The sequence below is a fragment of the Neopsephotus bourkii genome, unplaced genomic scaffold, assembly GCF_033783945.1.
Source record: "Neopsephotus bourkii isolate Nb327-2 ecotype Australia unplaced genomic scaffold, CSIRO-AGI_Nbou_v1 NB_1183, whole genome shotgun sequence".
NCBI lineage: Eukaryota > Metazoa > Chordata > Aves > Psittaciformes > Psittacidae > Neopsephotus > Neopsephotus bourkii.
The window spans coordinates 3,454,914-3,482,901 of record NW_026901668.1 but is presented as its reverse complement, the minus strand read 5'-3'; the positions used below and the strand labels follow the sequence as shown (position 1 = coordinate 3,482,901).

The 27,988-nt window shown below is 40.3% G+C and overlaps 1 protein-coding gene across 21 annotated transcripts in view; it reads right to left on the bottom strand.

Moving 5' to 3' along the window:
- MICAL3 (microtubule associated monooxygenase, calponin and LIM domain containing 3) overlaps positions 1-27,988 on the bottom strand; it is a 186,742-nt gene that overhangs the window by 44,918 nt on the left and 113,836 nt on the right. For all 21 annotated transcript variants that reach the window (XM_061363936.1, XM_061363939.1, XM_061363935.1 and 18 more), the window contains 4 exons: positions 25,169-25,257; positions 23,905-23,992; positions 4,663-4,858; positions 113-351 (listed from right to left, as the gene is read on the bottom strand). In XM_061363936.1, the coding sequence (XP_061219920.1) occupies positions 113-351; positions 4,663-4,858; positions 23,905-23,992; positions 25,169-25,257 (612 nt within the window). The remainder of the gene's footprint in view (positions 1-112; positions 352-4,662; positions 4,859-23,904; positions 23,993-25,168; positions 25,258-27,988) is intronic.

The following is a 27,988-nucleotide window of genomic DNA, read 5'->3' as shown; positions in this document are numbered from 1 at the left end:
AGAAGAAAAGTTTTCCAAGGCAAAATCTCTCTCATTCTGCATGACAAATACTCAACTCGGTTTTCCCTGCCATCTAGCAAAAAAGAGGGAAGGACAAATCAATGAGTCTAACCTTCACTTGACTCCTCATCTTCCTCCTCTTCATCTTCCTCCTCCTCCTCATCTTCTTTGTCCTCAATCTCATGATTTTCCTCAGCTTCGATCTCTTCTTCACTCTTTCCCTTCAGGAGGGCATGGATACGCACAGCCTCTTTCCATGGCACACCACCCAAGTCTGAAGGGGGTTGCTGAGGCAGCAGTAGTTCATCATCTTCCTCCTCATCTTCCTCCTCCATCTCAGACTCTGAACTACTACAAGGGTTTAGAAAGGAAAAGAAACAATTATTTTATGTTTCTTAGATCACTGACAACTTGTTTCAAAATACATACAAGCCCAAAACATATGATGGAAACCATAACATCAATCTTCTGCTTTCAGTATTTCACAGTCAATTCATCGACAGCATCACATGTGAGCTGCAATATGCCTTGCCCTGCTTCTTTTAAAGAAGATGAAGCAGCAGCAAAGTGCCTTCAAAGCCAAGTTCAAATACCTGTGCAGCATTAATTGTTACAGCTCATGACAGTTGAATACAGCAGAAACTATTTTTTCCATAACACATTGCTTTGGATAAAACAGAGCAAGAGGTTTTAGCAGCGTTAAAATGTAGAAGGTCACGTCGTTTGATAATGGCAGCTACTGCTAGCATTTTGGATAGCTAAGATGTTTTTGGCACTTGCTGGGTTGATCCACAGGAGGCTTAGGGAGTAGAAAGAACACACAACATGACTATCAGGCACATGGGCTAAGGAGAGTTGGGGGGGGGGGGGGAGTACAGAATTCCTCACTTTTCTATGTCACAGAACTATAATATGTATCCAACTAAGTACACAGTGCACATAGTGGCAAAAAACTCTAGGGTGCAGTGCAAGGACAATTACAATAATGAGCTGCTTATTCTCACAGCGAAGTCTAAAACATGCAAACCAGTAAATCATTAGTGTTTTTTAGCAGACATCTCTAACAGTTCCTCAGTGTAAGCAGCAGGGGCAAGAAATGGAACCACCTATACAGTGAAATTTAATCTAGCTCACTCTTAAATGCTGGACTACCTAGAGCTAACTGAGGAGAAAGATGGTTGCATTTGTCACTGGAAAATTAATGTGAACTACCTCTCATTCAGAGAACAAACCTGCAGGGTCAACAGGTCCTCTTCCTTTGCTTTTCCTTACTTGATCATTGTCATAAAAGAACTGCATTTATTAGAGCTACAGTTAGATGCTTCCCATAGAAATATTCAAAGGCTGAAATTCATCTGGATTGAAGGACTGAAACTGTCCGTGAATGGTTAAAGTTTGGATGAGTAATCAGAGAACAGTATGCTACTTCTGCTTCCTTATGACAGCTATCACCGTAGCTAACAGCCTTTGGGAGAACCCATTCCACAGAGAAGAGAAAGAAAAACGACAAGTAGAAAATAATGAAGTGTACATTTCATGTATGTTTATAAAATATAACTTGTGCAGTTCTTGTAATGGAATTACAGCATGTGAAAAACTGATAGCCTCAAAAAAAAAAAAGGGCAGCACTTGTTGCAGATACAGTATTCAGGTGCAGAACTTCAAATCAGTCTAACACTACAGGAGCATATAGTTACATAATACTTTTCATCTACTTGTCTGAGAGACTATTTCTGATAGCAAAGCCAATCAGGAAAATACCACTTTCTTCATGCTCTGACACATACTTCTGTCCACAGGCTCTTAAATTCTCCTCACTGTTCTGCACTTAAATAACTATTTTCCTCAAATTAGAACCCACCTTTTCACAGCATAAACAAAATATTTATTTTGAACAGGTTGCCTGGTTTTCACATGCTGAATACTGAATACAAACACAGTTGCGTGCTGTGGACTTGGTGTGTATTCCAGAAGACCAAAGCATGTTCCAAAGGCTTTATGCAGATATCGTCACAGAGATTAAAAAGCAATGTTCCCCTCCTCCCTGATTAACTTTCCTACCCTTTGGCATGGAAATAAACCTGACAGGTGTTACATGCTGAGGTTTTTGTGTGCTGTCAATGAGGTTTACTGCTGCTCAAACTGTTGCCATGCCTGCTGAGTGGGACAATCTCCTGCTCTTCAACCAGCTGGCTTATCTCATGTAGTATTGACGACATACATTCTTTACCACATAGCTCACTTTACCTTCTTCAGCTTTTATTTATGACTTGGTTTTTGTTTGACCTTTGAATACTGAGAAATGAGAAGCTGAAAGAAGGCAGTGAGATGGGCTGGTATAGTGGGCATTCTTTTCAGGATGGCAACCCCTTGCCACAGGAATTAATACAACAGCTGACACTATTTTTTTTTTCCTATAAAGCAGAGATCAATTGCCTTACAGAAGCATAGGAAGTCAAGCATCTCATTAAAAAGGTGCACCTACAGGAACTGAAGTACAGGAATGGAACTGAAACCTAAACTGTGGAAATGACCCTCTTCCCTTGCCACGCAGCTCTACATGACACTGCTTCCAAAGGCCACAGGGTATATTATACCAAAACTGCAGATGACATACTGGGCCTTAATGCAAGTTAAAGGCCATGAATAAGGCACCTAAAGGACTCTCCACCCTTCAAAACTGTGTAGGCAGGGCTGGGTTGCTGACACGATCCTTCTTGTTGAAGCTCAAACAAGATCAACTCTCTCTTGAAAAAATATACTTTGAATATTGTTTTCTGCAAACTTTCTCTGCAGTGTGCATGCTCCTAAGTGTGTGTGTGATGGGATGCTGTGCACCAAAATGTGTGGTCTCTACCTGATTTAGAGCTAACAGCTCAGTGAACCCTGAAGCCAAATTCATCGCTCTGTAAGACACAGAAGGAACAAAGAGTTCCCCATCCTCTCTGCCTGCTCCTAACCCTGCAGGGCTGCACCAAGACAGTGAACATGATCAAATTAGGGCTTTGGTTGGCTTGTTGCAGGAGTTCTTTTTCTTTCGCTGATGAAGAAGTTGTCAGACTTTTCCTCATTTTTTGTTTTTGGTCTTTCTGTGACATACCATGGAGCAGGTAGAGCTGAACAGAGGATAGCAGGTGATCAGAAAATCACCTGATATCATCTATCAGGTATCATCTAGAAAATCTCTCTGATGTTTGGCCCACACGCCCTTCTCAGTCCTCTGAGTAAATTACTTGCCATGTTTGGATTTGGGACAAAATATTTTCCAGTTCAAACTGACAGGGAATTTGATGTATTTTCTTCCCTCTCTGCCGCCGCAGAATGTGAGCTGCCACTAAACACTGCTTTCCACATGCTAAATTACACAATTTGGTCTATTACAGACTGAAATATTCAGTTTAATACAGGTTATGTGGACACATGTAGAACAAAGGGAGCTAAATACAACACCCTACGAGAGGAAATCCAACTCACTAATGTAACAGTGTATTGCTGTCAGTCCCCAGTGTCTCACAGAACACATTTTGGTGATGACCAACAGCTTCATGCCAAAACTCCACTTTAATTAACTCCTCCTCTTTGGAATTTTTTTTTTGCCATTTACTGATGGAATTACTGTGTCCTGATTTATTGAAATCAGGGCCAATAATAACTATGCTCCATACTAGTAAATTTTGGTTTAGAGCTACAAACATAAAAGACTAAAAACCCCTCAATATCATTAATGTCTACACTGTCACAGTTGACGTGATTCCTAGGCCTGAGCAGGGAGCTAAAGGAAGGCTGAGTGAAGCAAACAGAATTTATCTCCCATAAATAGTCCCAAGATTATACAATCAGAGCACCAGAGAAGACCTCAATTATGTAAAATACCAGAACAGTATCCTCTAAAGAAGTTAATGTTAAGAAATTAATCAAAAAGTATTATTTAGGTTTCAGACATAACAGCTGTACAAGACATTAGTAACTGCCAGGCACTTAAATGAAAGTCACACCTTCATGAGTCCATATGTACACACTCTCTGTCAAGGCTGAGTTCAGGCTACTAAAAGTTACTCCTTTCCAGATGCTGCACCTTCAATGTGATGCACTTATACACCGTTTTGCAGATAAAGAGAAGTTTGTGAGAGTACAACACGTTTTTCAACAGCCATAGCTATTGCTTCAAATCAATGCCTCTCAGGCACTGCGTAAGCATTCAGTCAGGATTAAACGTGTGTCAAGCTTAGATCTTTAAACCAAAATTGGTTTCGAATTGTAATGCAAAACATACAGAAAAAAAAGTTAATTTTGGAGTCTCCTCCCATTTGAATCCATGCTCTGTTTGCTTAAAACTCATTTGTCTTTCATACAATAAATAAATAAACAAATAAATAAATCTCAACTTAAGACTGAGTTTCATGGTATTACAGTATTGTAGGTTTCCTCCAAGGATGGTAGTAAGCTATTTCCCATCTAGGTTAGGAGTAAGCTATAAGTAGCAAGGTAAGGTAGTAAGAACAGAAACTACAAGATAAAAAAACCTGTGTGCACATGCAGAACATTTTGATCAGCTTTAGAAAGGGCATCCTGGTAAACAATACGTTACTAAAAGCTGAAGGAAATGCAGGCAAAAACCTGTTGGGATGGGTACAGAAAAGTTTACTGACAAAGTGTGCTGACCTGCTGGGAACATCCTCTTCTGCTCCTTTGTCCAACACACTACTGAGGTTATGCTCTGCTAGTGTCTCTTCAGGAACCTCTTCCAGTTCTTCTTCCCTCTGCAGTGAGAGTCGGTAGTTCTCCAGCTCAATCCGCTCAGGTGTGCCACGCAGCCGCTTAGCTAGGCTGGGCTCTTCCAGCCCATTCACATTAGAACCTAAAGAATAAGCCAGTGAATAAACAATAAATGCAACAGTCAGAGCTGTCATTTTTTTAAGAAAACTGAGCAATTGGGAGAGAAAGGGCATGAGGCAGAGGGAGGTAAATAAAACAAGAGAATACCTTACTCATGTCATTATCCTGTTCGCCACAACTGGCAGAACCTGCTGGGGAGCCAGACTGCAAAAGGGAATCTTAGTGGTTTTGGCTAATAGATGCTAAAAAGAATGTTAAATGTCCTACCTGAGAGAGGAAATAAGGACATTTTAGCTGCAAAAGCTAGAGCTGCAGTTAAATATATGTAGTAACTACTGGGGAAGGTCTGGCCACAGTCTGGATATATTTGATGAGACATAGTAGGAATGCTAGGAGGCAATCCTGGTACCTGCTAAAACTGTTACCCTTCAAGGTAAGGCTACAGAATTAGGAAGCAAGAAAATATTATTACTACTTAAAGATAAGGGAGGGAGGAAAGCAATGAAAAAGACACACTTGGAACAAGTTTTAAAACTTTCTATAGATTTAATTCATTTGCTTTTTGATCAGAGTTTGCAATGAAACTTTCTCTTCATTAGGGACTGTACTGATAGGAAAAGGGTCAATGAGTTCAAACTTAAACAGGGGAGATTTAGGTTAGATATAAGGAAGAAGTTCTTTACTGTGAGGGTGGTCAGACAGTGTAACAAGTTGCCCAGAGAAGCTGTAGATGCTCCACCCCTAGTAGTGTGCAAGGTCAGGTTGGACGGGGCTTTGAGCAACCTGGTCTAGAGGGACGTGTCCCTGCCCATGGCAGGGGGGTTGGAACTGAATGAGTTTTAAGGTCCCTTCCAACCCAAACCATTCTTTGATTCTATGAAATGAACCACAAGGAAGGATCTAGGCGAGGTACTTGCAAGCCCAAGTCTCATGAATCCCAAAGACATGTGAACCAGGCAGTTGGAGAAAAGTCTACAGGAGCTTCATTCACTGTGGCACTCAATGAATTAAACTCTAACACACATTGTTTTTAAAATTCCAGTATTTTAGCTTTATTACCATGCCCCTGTTTACCCTTACCCAGCTTACTATTTACAGAGCCCAATCTTTCCTAGCTTGTTTTGGTTTGCTAAACAAGCCAAGCCACCCTCTCATGAGATAAGCTTTTCAGTGCCTGATGATCCCCTACTTCTCTGCACCTGTCCCAACATGGATTAATCTTTCCAGAACCTACGTGAGTGGAATTGAACACAGCTCCCCAGATGAGGCCTTATCAGCGTAACATACAACCCTGCCAGAAATCCCGCATCTGATACACGCTGAGAACACATTTGCCTATTTATACGCCACAACAACACTGGTGGGTTTTATTTACTAACCAGTACTCAGATCTTTCTCCTTTGCTTTCAACTGACAAGCACCTTATTGTTAGCCAAAACACTCAACACTCTCTCGGTGTGTGGCCTGGTACTTTCTACTACTACATTTCTATTTTTAATATTACTCTGCACTATTTTGCAGTTCCTACTGTATGACGTGCAGTACGTTACTCCTCTGCATTGAGAAGGGTTTGAAATGCTGCCTCAGCATGGAATTTCAGCAGCAGATTTAAGTCAACTTCTTAACTACTCAATGCTTCTTGTATTACTCCCTCATTTTATCCAGTTTAAGTATTTCCATGTGGCAGCCCTCCGGTGCTTTACTGAAGTCCACACTGTTCAAACGCACTACATTTTCCTCATAGAGGTAATCAGTTATTTGTCAATAAACACTGTCAACCTAGTCCAGCAGTCGTTGATGAATCCATGTCACATTTTATATTACTTACCTGCATACGGTCAGAGGACTTCACCTGCAGAACTAGCAGTCTTTAATTATTCCTATTGTGTAAATTAAGCGATACATACTTACTCAGATTACCTTTTTCTTTCTTTTTTAACTGTTTATCTGCAAGTTGTATTTCTGTCCCTCAGTCGTCACACTACCCTGAGTTACATAACCAAGGTGTATCAGGATAGCTTGATTTAATCACAAATTGCTACCATAAAGCTCTCCATTGTACAATTCTTCCACTCTTCTGAGCATTCAATCGAGTTTTATTGCCACTCATTACATTACAGTAAAAATTTAGTTTTGCAGCTCCAAATCTTGCTACACACCGACTTCTTTTGCTCTCATGTCCAGTGCAATCGGCACAACTGAAACTGGAGGCCAAGTATTCATTTGATTGCCTGACTATACATAAAATTGCCTTTTATGTCAGCCCCAGCTTCACCTTGGACCCACTTCTGTTTTCCCTTAACTGGCTTTTACTTATCATGCTTACGGAATACAGCTGTTTGCCATCCTTTTCTTCATGAAATCTAATGAAAGCATGAGCTTTGGCAATATTTATTTTATCCTCACAGGCTTTGACCTCCAAGACAGTTTGCTTTCCTTCTCCATCCTTTTAGTTTCTCAGTTTATTCCTAACACCTTTTTTTTCAGGATAATTACTCACTCGGTACCATCTTAGTCTTGCACACAAAACTACACAGGCCTTGCCATAATTAGTGACATTTACCTGCAAACCCCTCTCCAGAAAGATAAAATCTCATAAAGCCAACTGCAGAAGTGTTTTTCTCTCTTCCCTACTGAACCCTTCTATGATGTGGGCATAGCCTGGCTGGAACTACAGGGCTGCTTTATGGTACGAACCACAGAAGCTTGCGCAGGTGGCAAGCAGGAACTTTACCTTGCATTTTCCAGAGATACTGTGGTCTCTGCCATTTCCTGCTGCTAAGCCTTATGGTGTGCTAGTATTTTCAAAGTTTAGTGGAACTGGACTGCCTTTTCAGCTGGGATTCATGTTTCATTTCATTCTCTCTAGATGGTGTTACCACCTCAGCCAAATCTATTTTTGTAATCTGTGTTACATTCCCCAGCCCTGAGTTCACAGTAACAGGGGAACTGACCTGGAATACTGCTCTACCACTTCTTGCTGACAGCAAAAAACACCCAAAGGACTTTGGAAAATGCAAGAACACCAAAGTAAGGGAAAACAAGAACAAATATACTCAAATCAGCATAAAAGAACAGGTTTTCTACTGCTTGGAATACAGCTGCTTTAATAGAAACATCTTTCCACAAGCTGTTTTTAACTTGTTCTCTTCTGATGTATACCCCAACGTAGCTGCAAAGTCCACAAGTATTAAAAACCAAGGAAATCAAAAAAAACAGGACCTTTTTATCCTACATTATTGTTTTCTAACTATCTTAAGGGATTTTTGTCAGTCTCTTCAAGGTAAAACAAAAAATAAATAGAAAATCATTCCCATGTAATTAAATTAACGGAGCATTAAAAAATAATGCTGCGACATCTAGGGTGGGGAAAAAGACTGGCAGCAATCACTCTGAGGTAAAATAGGACTGAAAATCAAACTGGTGACAACTGTTTATAAGCATTTTATAATCATGTATTACCTTTCAGGCATGTTTTTCAAAATACAAATCATCATTACTCTTCCCATCATGAAGAGCCAGTATAACCAGTACATAGATAATCAAATCAATTCTATCGCAGCACAACTGTAAGTGGGATTGACTCAATGCAACTGTGTTAGAAAAACCTGAAGAGATTAAAAATCTGCCTAAACTTTAATGCAGAAGGATGTGGTCAAGCCAAGATGCCCTGTGAGCTTGACAAGCACTCTGTGCCCCAAAATCTCCAAGAAGTAGGAAGAATATTATCAGCCCTTTCTCTAATTAATTTATATATCCATATCCTTGAGATGCAGGATTGGTCACATCCCTCTGCCGCAGAAAATATATGGACCCAGTCAGAGATCAATATGGTCAGACAAAAGCCGTTTATTACAAAGCCTAACTCCTTATATACTATTTCTTACATGCACTTACAGTGATTTGGCATATTATGATTGGATACATGTCTTGAAGACCCTTAGTGACTAACACATAATTGGTTAAGCACAGGTGTGAGAACTTGATCTCGAAAGCTTGCCAACAGTCCACAGTTCTCATAACTCAGTGAATTCCAGCTTCTTCTTATCTTGCTTGCTTAAGCTTCCTCGGGCCTCTCATGGCCTTGCTGTATCTTTCAGGATTATTCAGAGTTTATGTACCAATTATCCATTCTCCCGTGAGAACACTGTCTCCACATCCCTCCACTTGACATTGCAAAGAAAACATCTCTACATTGGAGAACATGCTAGAGAAACTCAACTGATTACTCAACTGATTATCAGCAAGGGATTTCTAGGAGTTTGCTCTGTACAGACCATTTGGTCTACTTGGTCTGTTGGTTTTGTTTCTAAAAGTTGCCACGAAGCCTTAACGGGCTAGCTGCAAAGCCATTGTCAACCTTGTTACTGGAGAAATGCTACTGAGAGGCAAGTTTCTGCACCACAAAGCCATCAACTATCAGAAGGAAAAGAATTACAGTTCACAAGTCTATGTAAGGGATGAAAGTAAGTCTCAGATACGGTATTGCATGATCAGATGATGAACCATTTACTTACGCTATAAAGTTCAAATCTGTTTGTTTGAAGTTACTATGAAATAGGGACAAGGAAATTTGAAGCTTTTGTACCCTCATTTCCTTCATATTTATATAGTGCTGTGGTGTATTCATATTTATATAGGCAAGGTCTACTCCAGTGCAGTTCTTAGAGAAACTAAAGCTTATTCTCTAACTCTCCTCTGAAGGTGAAAGCTGCCTCTCCCAAATCATTAGTTTTGTAGCTTGCTGGTGGGAGTGCAATCATTATCCATTAGCTGACATTCTACCCTGTCAGTGCACCTGGGCCCACAGAACCAAAAGTCAGCAGCCAGTCACAACTGAGAGAAAAGGGGCTGATGAGGCTGCATCTATCAGGAAAAAAAACCACCAAGCTATGTTACTAGCCAGGGAGGGGAGCTACCTGAAAGCCAAGAGCAGTTTCTCACAGAACCAACTGATGAGCTAAAAATCCACAAACAACATCCAAAATAGGGCACATTTTAAAATCTGATTCTTTATTTTGAAAGAGTCAGTGAGAAATTAACATTACACAGATCATTTGAAGGGAACTGTTTTTCTTAACAGGACAGGCTGCTTAGCTGTTGCATGAAAGCTGCCAGGGTCCTTTATTTATCTCAGCCTTGACACTGCCTGCCTCCTGTAGAGATAATAATATGATCAGAGATAACATTCCTACGCTAAACCACTCCTCGCCTACATCAGTGTGTCCTATTCCAGCAACTTTGACAATGACTGCAAGGCTTGAGAAGCTCCTCTTGAGAGAGCATCTCATCTCCATTTCTGTCCTGTGCTACCTTGTTCTGTAAAATCCACACATTATTCTCATGAGCTAGAAGAAATCTTGCCAAGGTTACTCCTTGACATAAAACTTGCTGAAGATGCAGGAAAAAAATGGGAATATGAGAACAGTGAATTCTTCCCAAACAGAAACTTCCTGCCTATTGTACTAAAATGTATTTTTCATTAACCATGAAGTACCTCTTTACTTCCTTTTCCTAGTCAAATCTGTTAAGATTGCAAGCTAAATTACACAGCATCTCTTGTGAGATATTCAGTATTTTGCACAGGCTCAGCTGTGGCCGTTGGGGAGCTACAGAAATTCAAATAAAGGAGTCTACGGTGAAACACATGCAAAAGGAGAAAAGAATATACTTCTCAGGAAAACCTTTCCTCTGGATTTCTCAAATCATGTGTTTTTATGATGTGAAACACTGTACCTGCTTGTTTTCACTCATCTTTTCCAAGCTCTTCAGTTACTTCTACCCCCACACAATTGTTTGAGAACACACCTACGTTGGATAAAAGAACTCCTATGGAAACAGCAGCATATTGCATAGGACAAAATACAGAGGTGGAAGATGGGACCTTTCTTATGGGAGTTTACAGGTGATGCAGTGAACTCTAGGTCAGAAATGCTGAAAGCTCTCAGATTCCATTGCCATTAATTTCTGAAGAAATATCTTTGGGGGTAAGGTTTCTGAAGCGTGCTTGCAGTTCAGCAGTCATCATCACTGAGGTATCGAGAAGCCAGCAAATGAGATCCAGCAGCATTTTTAGGCTTCTCATTATGCAAGTGTTAATGTCAGTTTGAGATTCAGGTGTTTTTTCGCCAGAAGTTTCACCCTGACCCACTTCACTTCTATTAACTGCCTCTTTGTATTCCAACTCCACTTCTCGTCCAAGAGCCTCAAAATGTTTTTCAAGTATTAGCGTATTAGAACAACCCTATTTTGGAAGTAGGTAAACACTGCAGAGGCACTTCACAAGTTCAGGCAGAGATTAAATACCAGCAAAGCAAACCTCACAACAGACTAGTGGCAGTGCCAGAAACAGGATCCAGAACACCCAGCTCCAACCCCTTCACTCTACACTTTTAAATCAAGACAAAACACTTTGAAGTAAGAAAGGGATTAAACTACATCTGATTCTAAGTTTAATGATTATATGGTTTACATGAGCAGGTTGAGCAATGGTACCTGAGATGAGATGCTCATTGCACTCAGCACTGTGCGCACATAAAAAGAAATCTTACTACCAAGGCCCATTGTTGAGTGCTGCCTACATGCTAGAACAGTGAGTCAGTTAAGACACTGCATTTAAATAAGAACATTTTGATAGATGTAGCCAGAAATCCTTTCATTAATCCTCTCCAGAATTCATATTTTAGCCAGTTAATGATTTTTCTACTGCACAGTAAGAGATACATAAACCATGTAGACGGCAATTCTAAACTGACCTGCAGAAGTGTGTTAAATGGAATGGATTTTTTTTTTTAAGGGCTAGGAAGTAGTTTAAGGTTTTATATGTAGATTCGTCCACCTTTTAAATTTATCTTCTCTTTTGAAAAACTGCTGGGAAGAGCCCAGCAGGTCTGGTGAATTCTCGTCACTGCTTGTTCGCACAGCCTCGCATCACATACTGCAGAACTGCACATACACTGGTAGGATCCCCTGAGGTTCAATAAGCACATTCTCAAAGCCAAAAGGGGTAATATAACACCTTCTTAGACAGAAATAAGAATGCATTTATTCGAGTGTAAATAGCTAGTAGTCATCAGATGTCAATGCTCTTTTGATGTAATGCTTCAACTGTCTCTCTTACTATCCAAAGGTATTCCCAAGCCCTCAGGAAGCCTGAATTACTCAGCTGTATTAAGAAGCCATCAAACTGAATTTTCTGATGCCTGTGTTTCCAGTTTGATCCATAATACGCTCTGCTAAATATAAAAGCCCTTAATTCAAAGAGGACAACATAATAAGAAAACCAAAGTCTATTAGTAAGTAAGATACTCAATGTCCATGCACAGGATTCAAAATGAGCTAAAGCCTGAAGATGGCCCTACTGAAATTCTTCTGTAATGCACATGTCAATCATTTATATAACTCAGTCATAAAGAGTAACTACGCTTTCTAGAAGATATGCTCTACTGAGTCGTGGAGTTTGACATGGGAGTTGTATATATGCAGTCTTATGCAGGTTAGCCTGCAAGAGGGATTGAAGAGTAGACACAGAGCAGAATAGCAGCTCTAACTACCAGAAGAAAAAGGGTTTTGCCACTGAGCAACCAACATACTACCATGTCAAGGCTCAGTTCTCAAACTGGCAGTCTAGCAATTCTTGTTCGCAAATCAGGGACCTAAACAGAGACTTGGGGAAAAGAAGCTGTACAAACAGAAAGGTGTTTTATCTCAATATCCTCTGATGCAGAAGTACCCACCAGACCGTTGTTAAAAACCCAGCACTGCTTCCAGCACCGACCAAGAAGTTTTACAGCATTACTTATTTCAACAGCACATGAAGTAAAAATCAGTGACATTCCTGTCAGTATCTAAAGGCTCCCTAAACAATAAGGAGCAGAGGGGGCCCCAAAGTCCTACCTCCCCCCTTTATAATGTGTGTGGGAATAAGTGACAGCTAGAATGTTTAAGGGATTCTGAAACAGATACCCCAGAAATAAACATAGGAAAGATGCAAGTCCTCCTCCATACATTCCACAACCTGCAGCTAGAATTAAGTTCTTTATACTTCAGATACTGTCAGTAAATGTGGAAGCCCCTTCTCTTCATAATCATAAAAGTGAATTGGACTGACTACTGAATGAAGTTATTAACTTACATGTTTATCTTATGGGTGTTGCAATGTTTTTCCCCCACCCTCATGCTATTTTGGTTAAAATATACTTCTAGAATTGCCAAAACAGTGACAAAACATTGCTTCCTACAACATCAGTAGGGCAAGGCCTATGAACAGCTGTCAATTTGATTGATCTGACCTTTTCTTGTTTTCAGTTGAAGTAACCAGAAGCTAATATAATCAATCAGCTCTATTTCAAGGTCATAAGTAATTTATACTTGTGCCTTGAAAACAAATAAAAATTCATCCGCAAATTTATAGTAGACGTTATGTTAGAGAAATAGATGGTGTTTCTCGTATGTCGACATGTGTGAAGTAGCAGCAGTACATAATCAAAGTTAAAAGTTCAGTATATGGTCATATGGTCTAACAATACAGGAAAGTTGTCTTCATTACGGCAGAGGCATAGAATAATCCAGGAATATAGCTATTTTTAACTCCTGGAAGAAGTCCAGTGTTGTAGCTGGTGGGGGATAAGAGAAACAGGGGATAGGAGGTATTAGGTCACCTAATCCAAGCCCCAGGGAACACTGCTAACCTCAATTATTGCATCTTTTCTGACAGAAAATCTTAACATTTGTACAGATTTCACTTTTTCTGCTGCCCAAACAGGTCTCTGAGACAAGAGATAAAATCCCTACATCAATTTATATTAAGTCTGTTAATTACTGGTGTGCCTATTACTCAGGAATATTGCTAAGTCAGTAACACATTAGCAATCATTTTCCATTTTGTTGGCATCATCTAAGATGTCTGGGCTCTCTCCAGTATTTTGATCACCTCTATCATATGTTGCCTGGCCTAGTTTCCATTTTCTGAAAGAAGCTGAGTGTGGGAAGGCTGAAGAGCACTGAAGGATAATCTGGCTAAAGATAACTTGGCAAGCATGAATTTTGTCTTGGAAGCTATTAAAGGTATGTTACCTCAAAGAACCACCTGGGATGAGGCACATCCAGGGACTGTCAGAGAGAAAAAGAAGAGAAAGGCCACAGTATATTTAAAAAGCATTACAATTTGGGCTCATGAGGTTTTCCCTTTTTTTAAGTGAAACAGTCTGCTTTAAGTAACATGGAAATCAATGCTTAAGAGTGATTGTCCAGTTATAATCCAAACAATAACCCCTTTTACGTTATTAGATAGAAAGCCTCTGCTGTCTTCTCTGCTACATAAGACTTCGTACAGCTTATTCATTGTGGCATCTATTTCTTGCTATCTATTTCTTGCTACTTATACATAGTAGCCCTCCAGAACCTCTCATTTCACCAGAGGGGATCAGACAGGTGATTCCCATTGCGCAAATAACACAAAGCTGAACCAAGGACATTTCCACCTAAAAGCAGTAGAGGAATCTACCAACAAGAAATATCACATTTTACAGGAACTGGTACTTCCAGTTCCACCTGGATGATGTTTTGATCATTAAAAAACAACCAATCAGGACCTAGAAATTTTATCACACATAATAAAAGTGTGGAATATCAAATGTTTTCAGCTTCCTGTTCAAGTCGTGATCAGCTTCAAAACATAACTTTCAAATGGATATCTTCTTTCAACTACTGAGCTAACAACCACTACAGATTTCCATAATTACTTGATCTCAGAATATATTTAGATACTAACCATGTCCTTACTTAATTTCTATCACTTGTATTGAGATTATAAAGTGCTGCAAATGGAACAGGCTGAAATCTGAGCCTGGCAGTTACAGGAAAAGAGAGTAGGGAATACTTGGCCTAACTTAAATACTCCAAAAAGCATCGTCATCTGCTCCCTCATTCTGTGGCATACTTTTCCATTATCAACATTTATCCCACATACTCTTGTGTAACTTTTAAAGCAAGTGAATATTCCAAGCAATTCAGAGCTTCACATCTTAGTGGACATTTTTCTGAAGCTAAGAAAACTCTTGTATATAGGTGTATACATAGGTATACTCAAAATCTGCCCCCAGTTCTGGAAAGAAAGCTACCAAAAGACACACTACTCATTAAAGATAACTTACACATCAGTTCTGAGCTTTTAAATCACGGAGTGACCCAAGTCTGAAAGAAGCTGAAACATCTCTTGGGAAAAAAAGCCCTATATTTAAACACTTCTACCCGCAGGCCACCAGATAAACTTCTATAACAGCAGAAAGGACAGTTTCAGAATTTTCCTAAAAAAGAAAACGCAGGATTCTGAGATGACAGCAAACACAAGAAATGTCAGACTAAACATACATTTTTCAGAGAAGATGTAAGCAGCTAAACAGAGCACAGAAGTGCCATCTCATCCTTAAAGAACACCCGCCCAGTTCTGTTTGGAAAGCCAAAGATAAACTGCATCGCCAGGATCAGCTCAGCAACCACTACTCCACGTTCCTCCATAAATGCACTTCAAAGAAACAGGAGAATAGGTTCAGTGTTGACTCTGGGGTACCTATTCCTTCCCTTCAGATTATTTCTGGTTGTCTGGGGGGGTTGTTTGTTTCTTATGGGTTTTTCTATGTGGTTTTTTTTGTTTGGTTGTTTTTCTCTCCATCTTTCTCTTCGTATTTTAGATACATTACCTACAACATGCCTTAATACATTATACTGCTGATCACAAGCAGGTGGTACTGTTACTGGCTTGTTCTAATAGGTGTAGAAGTGAATAGAAATTAAGTCATTTGTTTTGTTATACCTTACACTTTCTCTTCACTGTTACAGAACACTGGAAAAAAAAGATGTGTATTGAACAGTTACTCTGCTTTCTACAGTACTAGGTGAAGACATGTAATATGTCTAAAATGTAAACCAGTTTGTACACAGCAGGCTCTTCACACTACCCTAGCAATGTGTGCTGCAAAGGAGATGGTCTATGCTTGGAAAAAAATGCTTCTAAAATATATCTGATGAAGCAAGCTGGTTTAGGACGCGTGGTGGAAAACATCTTAGTACTCCAAAAAGCACAAAACTGAGAATGAAGTTTCCAAACTGCTGTAAAAGCCAAGTCTGTGATTTCAGTGGAAGTCATCTGTTTTTTGAAGGAAATAAAACATCCACACTGCCCACAGACTTCTGAGCATTTGTGAATAGCTCAGTACCTCAACGTTTTAAAGAATGCTTGAAAAAGGTTCAGTTTTGTTTCACAAACAAAAATAGGATGCTTTTACCAAAAAGTGACTTTTGAGTGTCAGAGCCATTGAAGGAACTCCCTGGCAGCTCACTTCTCCAATCCAGTGGGGTAGGATATAGACCTCAACTCTTCCTCTAGGCATTGGTAAGAGAACACCAGAAGTCATGGGACTGGAAAAGGACCACAGGCACAGAAGCAGAAAGTCTGTGTAGACTTCAAAGTAGATGACATGAGAGTGCCTGGGAGCTTTCCCATTACACAAATATTTGGTGTCTCCAAGCCATTGAAAACAATGCCTCCTATACTGGTACAACACGGAAGTTTGTTTTTACCTCTGGATAAGGATGAGCTCAGGAACTGCATCTCTCTTTTTTTAATTCATGAAGCAAACACTTGATTTCTGAAGAGCATATATGTAGCTGCAAAGTTAACAGCTTTCCTGATACACAACAGTGGAGGCTGTTCTAGCAGTGCATCAAAATGGTGCTTTAGTTCACACACCAGCACATGATGTTTTACACTGCAAACTGATGGTCCCTTCTCAGAATTAAAGGCCCATTTTAGCCTCAAAACCCAACCTACTGATCAAAGTAAAGAAAAATAAAAGGCAATTTCAAAGGCATAAATTGATTACTTTCTTCCAAAGAAGGAACTCTTATGTGTAATAGAATTGGTTTGTGGTTCCGTATCTGTGAGCTACATTTTAAACGTAACTGCTCTGGACAAACACCATTCACAATTACACTATAAAAAGTCACCTGCTATTACAAGCTTTGACTTGCTAACGGTGGAGTAGGAAGCATATGAGAATCATGCAAGAAAACACACAAAACGAGCCCCTAATGTAGACTAAGCCAATAGATCCTTGAGAACAGGAAAATGCAGCTCAAAACTGTGATCCAGCTCTACCTGTTTGTCATGTGAGAACATTACAAAATATTATCTTAATGGTCTTAGGAATGGAGCTCATCTCCTCATGTGCCATTCTCCTAAGAGAAGACAACTGTCCAGGTAGAACACAAGACACAGTATTTGGCTACATGGCTCCATGCATACTCATTTGCTGCCTTTCCATCACACTGAAGCATCCCATCACCACAATTGCTGCTATACCAGCAAGAGGAACTAAACCCTGCCAAAATGCTTACCTGTCCCACCAGGGGCAAAGGCTATGCCTCCCTGTTCCTGAGCACTGACATGCAGTCACCCATGCTATTCTTCTCCCCTCACATATATGTACCAGTGCCCTTCTTAGTGCAACAAAGACCTCTGGCCTGAGGCAAGGCACACAAAAACACCTCCCAGATCGACCCAAACCAGTGAAGCCACAACGCTAAGAGTGCATCTATTCAAACCAGCTTCACCAAAGAAGTAGAATATTTAGTTTGGGAGTCCTTAGTAGGTTTTCTACAGCCATACGTCACATAGTCTGTGCAGTGTACACCTTGTACTCCATGCAAACCACAACATAACAGCAAAATAAACATAAAATAAACAATACAGAAGCAGCCTGGAAAGTAGTGCTTTGCAGTGACAGATGGCACATGCCATGAGCTTCCCAAAATGTCTTTTGCATTTGAGCTTGCTAGATCTATTCATTCCACTCTCCCCCAACTCTGTATCCCCCGCAGCATCCCTCACCTGGAACCAGTGGAGGGAGAAGGGAGAGGACAAAGAAAAACTCAGAAACCTGAAGTTTGTTTGGAATTTATTCCCGTGAACATTTTCACACAGTTGAACAAATAATGTCTTGATTTCACAGCAACAGGAAAACCACGTGTTACATTATTCAAAAGAGACACACACCCAAACCAAAAACACGTTAAAAACAACTGCACAAATCAAAATCTTTAACGAGGCTGTACAATGGAGACATGAAGCCTTTCTGAGCACTATCAACTCCCTTGAACATTATCCGTCACCAAACATATTTTATGCACACTCCCTCCTCCTCTCTGAGGGAAGCAAAGCTCAAAACGGTCATTTCTCAGATTCCCCTTAAAAAAAAAAAAAACCCAAAAAACACCCAAATATTTTAATTCTTCGAATAATAATAATAATAAAATCCAACTCCTTCACACAAACCTGATACTATTTTTCTAAGACACAAAACCAATCAATGAAGCTCTTGAAGTGCCCAGAAAAATTCATATCACCCTTCAGAACATATACATACAAACAATAAACAAATATTCCAGTGGCACAAGGCTACAGGTCTGAGAGCTAGAGAGAAAGGTGGAACTGGGAGCCCAGTTACTCCCAGGAAAACGTGTTCTTAGCAGGATCCAGCCATGAGCACAAACTCAGCACATGGCTATTTGGTATATCCTTCTTTGATCTCCAGTACATTTCTTGGGATTTTTCAGTGAAACAATCAGGTCAGCTGTATCTCCACTCTTTAGAACAAACAACCTTTCCATCATGCCTTTGCCTTTCCAAATTTTCTGGGCTTCAAATAGCTGGTCCTTCAGCATTCTCCTCTTACACCAAAGCCACCCAAATCCTGATAAGAACACTGAGAAGGAACATGATGGACTGGGAACAGTCATGCACTTCTCCCAGCAGAGATTCCTGGCTTGCTATGAGTGATGATTCACTGGGCACTGAACCTTGGTCCTAATCGGGCAACCCACACACTCTCCTCAGCTTCCAGAAATACAGGGTCTGGTTCTAAAGTTTACACTTTAAATGTTCCAACAGAGAGAAATAAATCTTGCATCGGATCTCTCTGGAGTTGTAGGAAACCCCATAAAAGGGTTCAATAACATGTGCCATGTCCTGCAAAACATACCACCATGGCTCCTCCAAACACAACATTCAAGGCACAGTAGTAGAGAAATTACATTTCCTGCCAGTTTGGTGATGCATCCTCAAATATGGATATAATACTTTCTTTTCAGGGGTGGAAGGCATGGGGAAATATGGATATGTTTGTAAATGCAGTTCAGTGGTTTAAAATGAAGGAACCACAAACAGAACACAACATCAAAGAATTAGTTTGCTGCTATCATGCATAATTAAATATTTAAAAGGGACTAAATGAAAACAAGAACAAAGCCCAAATGTGAGTAATAATGATCAAGTGGAGGATTTCACGAAGGTATGTTTGTTTGCACAAGCAAACAGTATTGCTTTGAGCTGAACCGTTTTCATACGTAAGGCATGTTCAGTGCGCACAGAGCCATAAAGAGGCAATGTTTCTAACCATGAAGCTTATTTCTATGCAGAAATAGATATAAAATGTATTCATACTTCATTAGGCACAGAAGTGGAATTGTGTGCAAATATTATTGGATGCATTCATAAGATTCATTATAATTCCACAGACAGCTACGATGGGGCTCAGATAATTTACTTTAAAGGGCATGCTATTTAGAGAAAGCAGTCACCCTTTCATAGCTCTCTAAATCAGCAAAAGAGCTTCCTCATATAAAGCCCAGCCTTGCTTGCTATATTCAAGTTTACTTGTTGAAGAGTGTACAGTGAAGGGCTTTGATTCAAACATTGCTCCCTGAAAACACTTAAGGCACACTGACAGGAAGATTAACTTTTTGTATTATATACCTATGATACACACTATATATTTTTGTGATTTTAAAGCAGGAGACCTAGTGCCTCTATTTTGTATTACATTTTTCAGTTCTGCATACTACAGTTTGTATTTGGCTTCTGAAATCTTTCACAAGTCAAGTCACTGCTGCAAAGATCTCATGACTTGCCTTTTATTGCTTTACATTCTGAAGTATGAGTTTCTCTAGCAGGTCTTGACTTTATGAACTCCCTATTGCTGATGGGGACAGAAATGCATTGCTGTGAGAACACAAGCCTGAAAGGAGAAACTTCTTACAACAAAGCATCACCAGCTAAAGTGACCCTAAGGAGCATATCATAAAGCTGGTAGGGGCAAAGACTGTTCCAAGCCCATCTGTGAGGAAAGAGTGTAAAGTTCAGAAATGTTTTTACAGACCTTTAGAACGAACAGAAGAACAGCATTTGCATTAAAAGCACATTAAAACCATATAAAGTACTGTAAATAATATTAAAAAATAAAATAAAATAAATCCAAGACACAGCAGATTACAGATTACCAAAAGGAGAGACAGTTGAAAAGCAAAGTTTGGGGTGTTTTTTTCTCTTGGCAACAGCAGAAATTTTGGCACAAAAGCAAATGCAGAAGATAGAGAAAACAGGCAGACAGGGTACAGAGAAAGGTTACAGGATCTACAACACGCATGCCACAGTTCAGCAAGACCAAAAGCACAGTAACCGCTTTCCCCAAACTCCCCTCCCCAGAGAGAATGGCATCCATCACACAAAAGCTTGTTGCCACTTCCTAAACTGAAGGGCTGATCTATATTGCAAGAGCCAGTTTGACAATACCCTCCTGGGAACATCCCTTGCAATCAGCACATAAGATGCCAGGCAGGCTCTCTGGCAAACGAGGCAAAACCTCTGCAAGGGTGATTCTACTTGACTGATAAACCCCCCTCAATCTCCTCATCATAGATTGTGCCCTGCAACTATCATCATTACAATACCAGGGACAGACAAAATGCCAGCTAAGACTGCGGCCACCCAGTGAGGCACTGACATCTTTAGCAAAGTTAATACATGCCAATCAGGTTAGTAACACTTCAGAAGAAAGTGCTTGTTGTGACCAGTCTTACCTCAACTGACCAGACCCCCTGAATGTTATTTTGTGGTTGAATATATTTTAAGCGTTAAGGTGGCTAAAAAAGACAAGGTCGGATTTGGTGGCACAGCAAAGGAGGTAGGCAGTGAGTCTAGGGGAAGAACCCATGCAATTTACATTCATTTGGGATTCCATGACAACTAAAAAGCAGGCCTTGCATGAGTTACCATAAAGCTCACTGAACAAACACTTTGCTAACTCAGAGCACCTGGGTTTTTTTGTCTTCTTTAGTTGATGTTTCTGCTTTACAACTTCCTTTTGCCTTTTAAGCTATCTTACATCTCCATCAAATATCAAACCTGTGTGTGTTAAACTTGTTTTTTACCTAATCATTTTAGGGGCAACTTACACTCAAGTTCTACCTCACTACTGAGGGCTGGCTCAAACCTCAGGGTCTGAAATCGGTATTGCCAAATTTCATTTGGTGGCACTTGCCTTAAAAGAGGTCAAACACGTCCAGGTGCATGACCTGTATTAGGTGAGTCTACCAGATGGGTGAAGTAGAGTCTTGGAAACGGCTCTGCCTCTGTCACCATTTCAGACAAGTTTTTACTCTAGGTATTTGTCTACTCTACAGTGAAAACAGGGTGTTTATAGTCTCTTAAATAGACAATTTAATACATTGCAAGAAAGCATGTACACAGACAGTTCAAAATCAGTTATACTGAGATGAAACCTTAGAGATTCCTGATTACTCAGGAATAACACCCTATTCTTCCATTGTATTTGCAAGCTCGGTAATTCAAAAGGCTGTGTTTAGGCTTTTGGGGTTTCTTCCAAAACATATGTAACTGTAAACACATCATGGGCTTCCTGACCTACCTACCCAGCAAGAACAGGAGCTAAAGGTAGGTACCTACAGGACACAGCTATTACCCTAACAGAAAACTGACCTGCCTTTAATGCCACAGTGGCTTGCTTTTGAAGTACACTGCTTTTAGACTTCCACTTCTTAACCATTCTTAAGCCAGTAGTTTTAATATATATATTTAGAACTTATTTCACAAAGAAAACAAGATTTCAGCCACTAATGACATTTTTCTAGCAGAGAGGGAGAGAACAGGGGAGGCACTGCTCATTCTTCTAGCACTAAATGTACTTCTGTCATGCACATACGAGAATGCACCAAAATACATTGCCCTAAAGATGATCTAGCTTGATTCAGCAAAGCTGAGTATGTTCTAACGCACTGTGGGCACTGCAAAAGACAAAGCTTTAAAAGGTTCAAAAGCTTTAAAAATTACGCTACAGCTACACACTCTGCTTTAGAAAAGCAGAAAGCAAACATGAGGAGCCCTAGATTTCAAATTTTGCCATCTGATAAAATGGTGTCTGCTCTGTTTTACTCCTCTGGAAGTACTACAGTTCTGCTACAGGACTGTGTCACAGCTACATAAGGAGAGATGGAAACATCTTATTTATAGAAGTTTAAAGCAAACCACAACCTACTGTTTGCTGTACTTTGTGATCACTTAGATGCTATTTACTGAATGCTCATTTATAAATCAGTTGGAAGGACTAAATCAGAGGGAGGAGACTTTCTGCCAGCAGTTCCTTTGATAAACTAGTTGACATATGTAGCTAAGCTCTCCTTCCATTTCTCATCACCAATGGTTTCACTTGATAAGCCACCTTATTCTCACAGCAGACACTGTGCTCCAAGGCATGTTTTTTCCATTCATCTTAAGGAATATGCTTCAGCCAAAAAAAAAACCAAAAAATTATCTATCTATCTATCTGTCTGTCTGTCTATCTATCATCACTTTTAGAGAAAGCAATTTTAAGTCTATCCAGTGGTAGAAAAAAAATGCTGCTAATCCATCTGTCCACAGCAGTTTGCAAATATTAATTCTTCCATACCTTTTCCTTTTCCTCAATTTTGTCATACGGGAATTCCACACAAAAAAGAGAGGAAGCCATCAAGGTAACTACACTTCAAGAATCAACTGCGCACACTGAGACTCTGTCAGATTGCATTCAGTTGCAATCCTAGAAACACGTGTAAGAATAATCCATGCAGTCAAACAAAAGCATGGGGTTTTTTTGCCTGTATGTTGTTAAGGTCTTTTCCCAGCTGGCACTGCAAAAACATTCTACTCTCAGACTGCTGCTCTAAGTATGTTCTCTCTCTAAAAGCAGCTGATTTAGTTTATCCATAGTGCTCTGGAACAAATACTAGAAATCAAATCTCTTCCTTTTCCTGACATCGCTAATGAGCACTCAGGGGCCGGGCAAACGAGCATTTGTAGCACAGACACTTCTCCCATGTTAGAAAGAATTAGAATTTTAAGTTAAAAGGCAAAACTACTTCACAGTAAGACACACACATTCATCACCCCATTCCCAAAGCTATGGCCAGTAGCAGCACAGATTCTGGCAGTGAGGGAAGAGCACCACAACCTGCCAGCACCACGAAATTCGATGGGTTTAAGGAATCCAATCCCATTAGCTGTCAGACACCCAGAATTCCAAGGGAGACAATCCAGAGGTAATGGGATCTTTCCCATTCAAGTACCAGATTAATGGAGAGAAGCTCAGGAGAACGAGAAACCACAATCAGAATTCAGGCAAACACAGAATTCCAGTTTGTGAGCTATTCCAGTGCATCAGAACTTTTAACTTCAGTAACAGTGAGCTGCATACATTACATAGCTCTTTATCTGGACCCACTCAAGAGAAGACCCTCAACTGAGCATCTGTGTTTTCCTGGAATTCTTTCAGAGCATGCCCTTGAAAGGACTAAGAACATCTATGCCCCAAAGCCACAGTGCAAAATAATATATTAAAACTTTTTATAATGCACAAAACTCACACGGCACCCCCCAAAAAAATAATAAAATCACACGAGTTATACAGCTCATAAAGTTGTGTCACATTAATTCTTACTGGTCAGCAGGCTGCCCACAGAATTCCCCTAGGATCTGCACAAGAACTTCTGACTGGACATAGAGAAAGGGAACCCCAAAAGCCACCAGCTGACACATGAAAAAGGAGTCCAAAGGGTTCTGGGCTACCTGGTGCCCAATCGAGGAAACTGTGCTTTGCAGGCGCTGGCTTGCCACCCTAACTCTGTCAAAGAGGCCAAGAGAGTACTGCACCACCCTGCTAAAGAAGGAAGCGGAGCTACCTGGGGCCCTCTCTGCTGTGGCGGAGATGGTATTTGCTCGTCCACTTCCATCACTTGCCATGGCGTCCTGCAGAGGTCCTTTGGTGTCCTGTAAGAATGTGTGGGAAATTCAATTCATATTCAAACTGAAAATGCCGCAGAAATACACTTCTTTTCCCTGCGTGTGAGGCTATATGTGCTGAACATGTTGAACTAGGAAGACATCTCTCTCACAATTAAGATACCCCTTAATCATCATATATGGAGGCAAGGCCTGAAACAAGTGTGTGCCTTCTCAACATATAGCTTTACTAAAGCTCTGAAAAACAAGCTGGATATCAAAGAAAGTCAAAGCAATAAGATTCCTGAAGTCTGTTCATCTGGGAAATAAAACAAGTACTGTTTTTAGCCTTTGGTTTTGGCAGTAAATAGGGCACAAACATTGGGATGGATCCTTTACCCTTCCAAAAAGAAGGAGTACAGCTTCAGTTTGTACTAATAAAACCTGAGACACAGGCAGAAAGACAAGCACCACCACTACCACAAAGGAAAAAGTAATTTAAGATGGAAGGGCTGTTTGTGGCCTGTGAGCTAACCAGAACTGAAGAGACTAGCATGTAGTTTGCTCAGAGTATTTCAGTGTTTTTGTTTCAGCAAAAACACTGAAACAAGGATTTGAGGAGACAAATTAAAGTGCCTTAGATTGTAATGACAAAATCTGGGAGACTTTTCTGTATTATACAGTATCTCTTGATCCAATATTCAAACACAAATGCTCCCATTATGGTAATATAAGAAAATGGATATCCTTTCTTTTCAGGCAGTTTCCCTTTAACACAGAGAAAATGTTCAGAAATGAAGGAAGGTTGCCTTCATAGTGCATGCAAGTGGAGTACAACTTCATGTTTCAAAGGAAATGTAAATAATTTGTTTCCTATTAGGAAAAAACATGGAGACACAAAAATGGGTAAAATTATTCCTTAAGACTCTGTATGGACTGAGTAAGTATTTCAGCTTACAAGAAAAATCAAAATCCTGTTCTGGACAGTACATTATTTTATAATAAGAACCATGAAAAGAAGCGGTAATTAAAGGAACTGCTTTTAAATAAAACATACAGAACCACAAGCTCTCATGACATAAAAAAGGCAGTTCAACGCACTCTGAATTATTCTAATCTCTGAAAAACAAACAACAACAACAACCAAACCCTCCAGCATATATACTTTTTTAATGTTACAAATCAAAACCTATTAATATGAATAGTTGGATGAAAATGAGTTACCTTTCCTGACAGAGGGCCCACTGCTGGCCTCTTCCGCTGGGCATAACCAGAGAGTCGGTAACAGTAGTGAGGCTTACAGTAGAACTTACCTGCAGATAAAACACAAATGATGGTCAATAGAGAGAACACAGCAGTTCAGCACAATATAAATGTCCATCTCACTGCAGCTTATTTTCTGTTGCCATTGCCGTTGCTCCCTCTAGTTTCTTCACTATACACGGAGGCAAATGCTATCTGAAGTTTTAACTCCAGCCCTCCTCTCTCCCCCTCCTAACTAGCCTCCTTTCCATTGGGTGTCTGACAGCCATTTAGCTTAAAATCCTATCAAACACCAGAGCAAAGCTGTGAAGCTTGTGTGGTATCACATGCTAACAATGCAGCAGTGTGTGAGGAACAAAGAAATCATCTCATGAAAAGCTGGCAGAAGCACTTTTGGAAAAAGCAAGAATGAATACAACCAGCAGAGGAAAGTGGGAGAAGACGGTGTTAACTCCCAAAACACCATCTCTAAAAATGCACAGTGGCTACTTATGGAGAGTACAATTAACCAGGGATTCATTTTCACAATTAAGACATTTTGTGATACTACTGGTTTAGTAACTGCCCACAAGCCTAGATGGGTTTTTCACGGGTATTTAAACGCTGTCAGGAAGTAATACCATAACACAAATACACAGTAATAACATCATACAAATAATAATAATAATAGAAGCAAATTGATGGCACATAATTATCTTTCAGTGTACCACTGTCAGTGTATCCTGCTTGGTACATGCAGCCCATAGTAGCATCTCCTACTGCTATTCTATTCATACAACAGCGCTAATGCATTTCAAACCTATATTCTGATCTTTGCTTCTTCTGCTAATTTCACTGGGACAGTATTTGCACAATGCTTTATGACGGAAAAGTGACAAATGCTATATTTTGATAACCTCTGCTTAAATAAACATTTAACATTTACTCTTTAAAAAAGCCTGCACTTTCAATTTGTCTATAAAGAGCTACAATAGAAAAGCTCTTACATAAAAAAATGTCAGACTTTGAAGCCTAAAACCAGACACTGACTACAGAACATTGCAGAATGCTTATCAGTCAAAACAGCCAGATGAATAGCAACAATGCGTGTACCGCTTTATTTTTTCTTTCAAAGAAAATCTGGAATGAAACATAAGCTAAATTTTCACTGTAATTTAATTAGCTAGGAAACTACATAGTTCTGTTTGACCATATCTGCTTCATATCCATAAGCAAGTGTTAGGCACTTAAAATCATTTCAGAACGAATGCTATTAGTGTGTTGAAACTCTGAGCTTTGTGTTTGCCTCACTGAGAACTATTTGGCTGTAACTACATACATAAGCTTGCTTGCAGAAGGAATCACTAAATCTGGTGGCAAAAAGTGTTTCAGCCTACACAGCTGACAGAAGAGCTTAGTCTGTTATTGCTGAACACATAGTAAGAAACTCAGTTCCTTGTGCATGCTCAATATAACAGCATTCCTCAAAAAATGCTTTTTTCCAACTCTGATTATGGATGAAGATGTTACTTTTATATGCTGATTTCAAAATTGTTGTTGGGCCCTTTAAACTTGCAGGCCAACTCTGCCGACCTTCTGGCCAAGTAATAATTCGTTTTTTGTTTCTTACTAGGAGACTGGTTTATGAGTCTAAGTTTCATAGAATCATAGAAGAGTTAGGGTTGGAAAGGACATTAAGATCATCAAGTTCCAACACCCCCGCCACGGGCAGGGACACCTCACACTAAACCATATCACCCAAGGCCTCGTCCAACCTGGTCTTGAACACTGCCAGGGATGGAGCATTCACAACTTCCCTGGGAAACCTATTCCAGTGCCTCACCACCCTCACAGGAAAGAATTTCCTCCTTATATCCAATCTAAACTTCCCCTGTTTAAGTTTTAACCCATTACCCGTTGTCCTACCACTACAGTCCCTAATGAAGAGTCCCTCCTCAGCATCCCTATAGGCCCCCTTCAGATACTGGAAGGCTGCTATGAGGTCTCCACGCAGCCTTCTCTTCTCCAGGCTGAACAGCCCCAACTTTCTCAGCCTGTCTTCATATGGGAGGTGCTCCAGTCCCCTGATCATTCTTGTGGCCCTCCTCTGGACTTATTCCAACAGCTCCATGTCAATTTTATGTTGAGGACACCAGAACTGCACATAATACTCCAGGTGAGGTCTCACAAGAGCAGAATAAAGGGGCAGGATCACCTCCTTTGACCTGCTGGTCATGTTCCTTTTGATGCAGCCCAGGATGCAGTTGGCTTTCTGGGCTGTAAGCGCACACTGAAGCCGGCTCATGTTCATTTTCTCATTGACCAGCACCCCCAAGTCCTTCTCCGCAGGGCTGCTCTGAATCTCTTCTCTGCCCAGCCTGTAGCTGTGCCTGGGATTGCTCCGACCCAGGTGTAGGACCTTGCACTTGGCATGGTTAAACTTCATGAGGCTGGCATCAGCCCACCTCACAAGCGTGTCAAGGTCCCTCTGGATGGCATTCCTTCCCTCCAGCGTATCGACCGAACCACACAGCTTGGTGTCATCGGCAAACTTGCTGAGGGTGCACTCAATCCCACTGTCCATGTCAGCAACGAAGATGTTGAACAAGACCGGTCCCAACACCGATCCCTGAGGGACACCACTCGTTACTGGTCTCAAGCTGGACATTGAGCCATTGACCACAGCTCTTTGTGTGCGGCCATCCAGACAGTTCTTTATCCACTGAGTGGTCCACCTATCAAACTGATGTCTCTCCAATTTAGAGACAAGAATGTTGTGTGGGACAGTGTTGCACGCTTTAC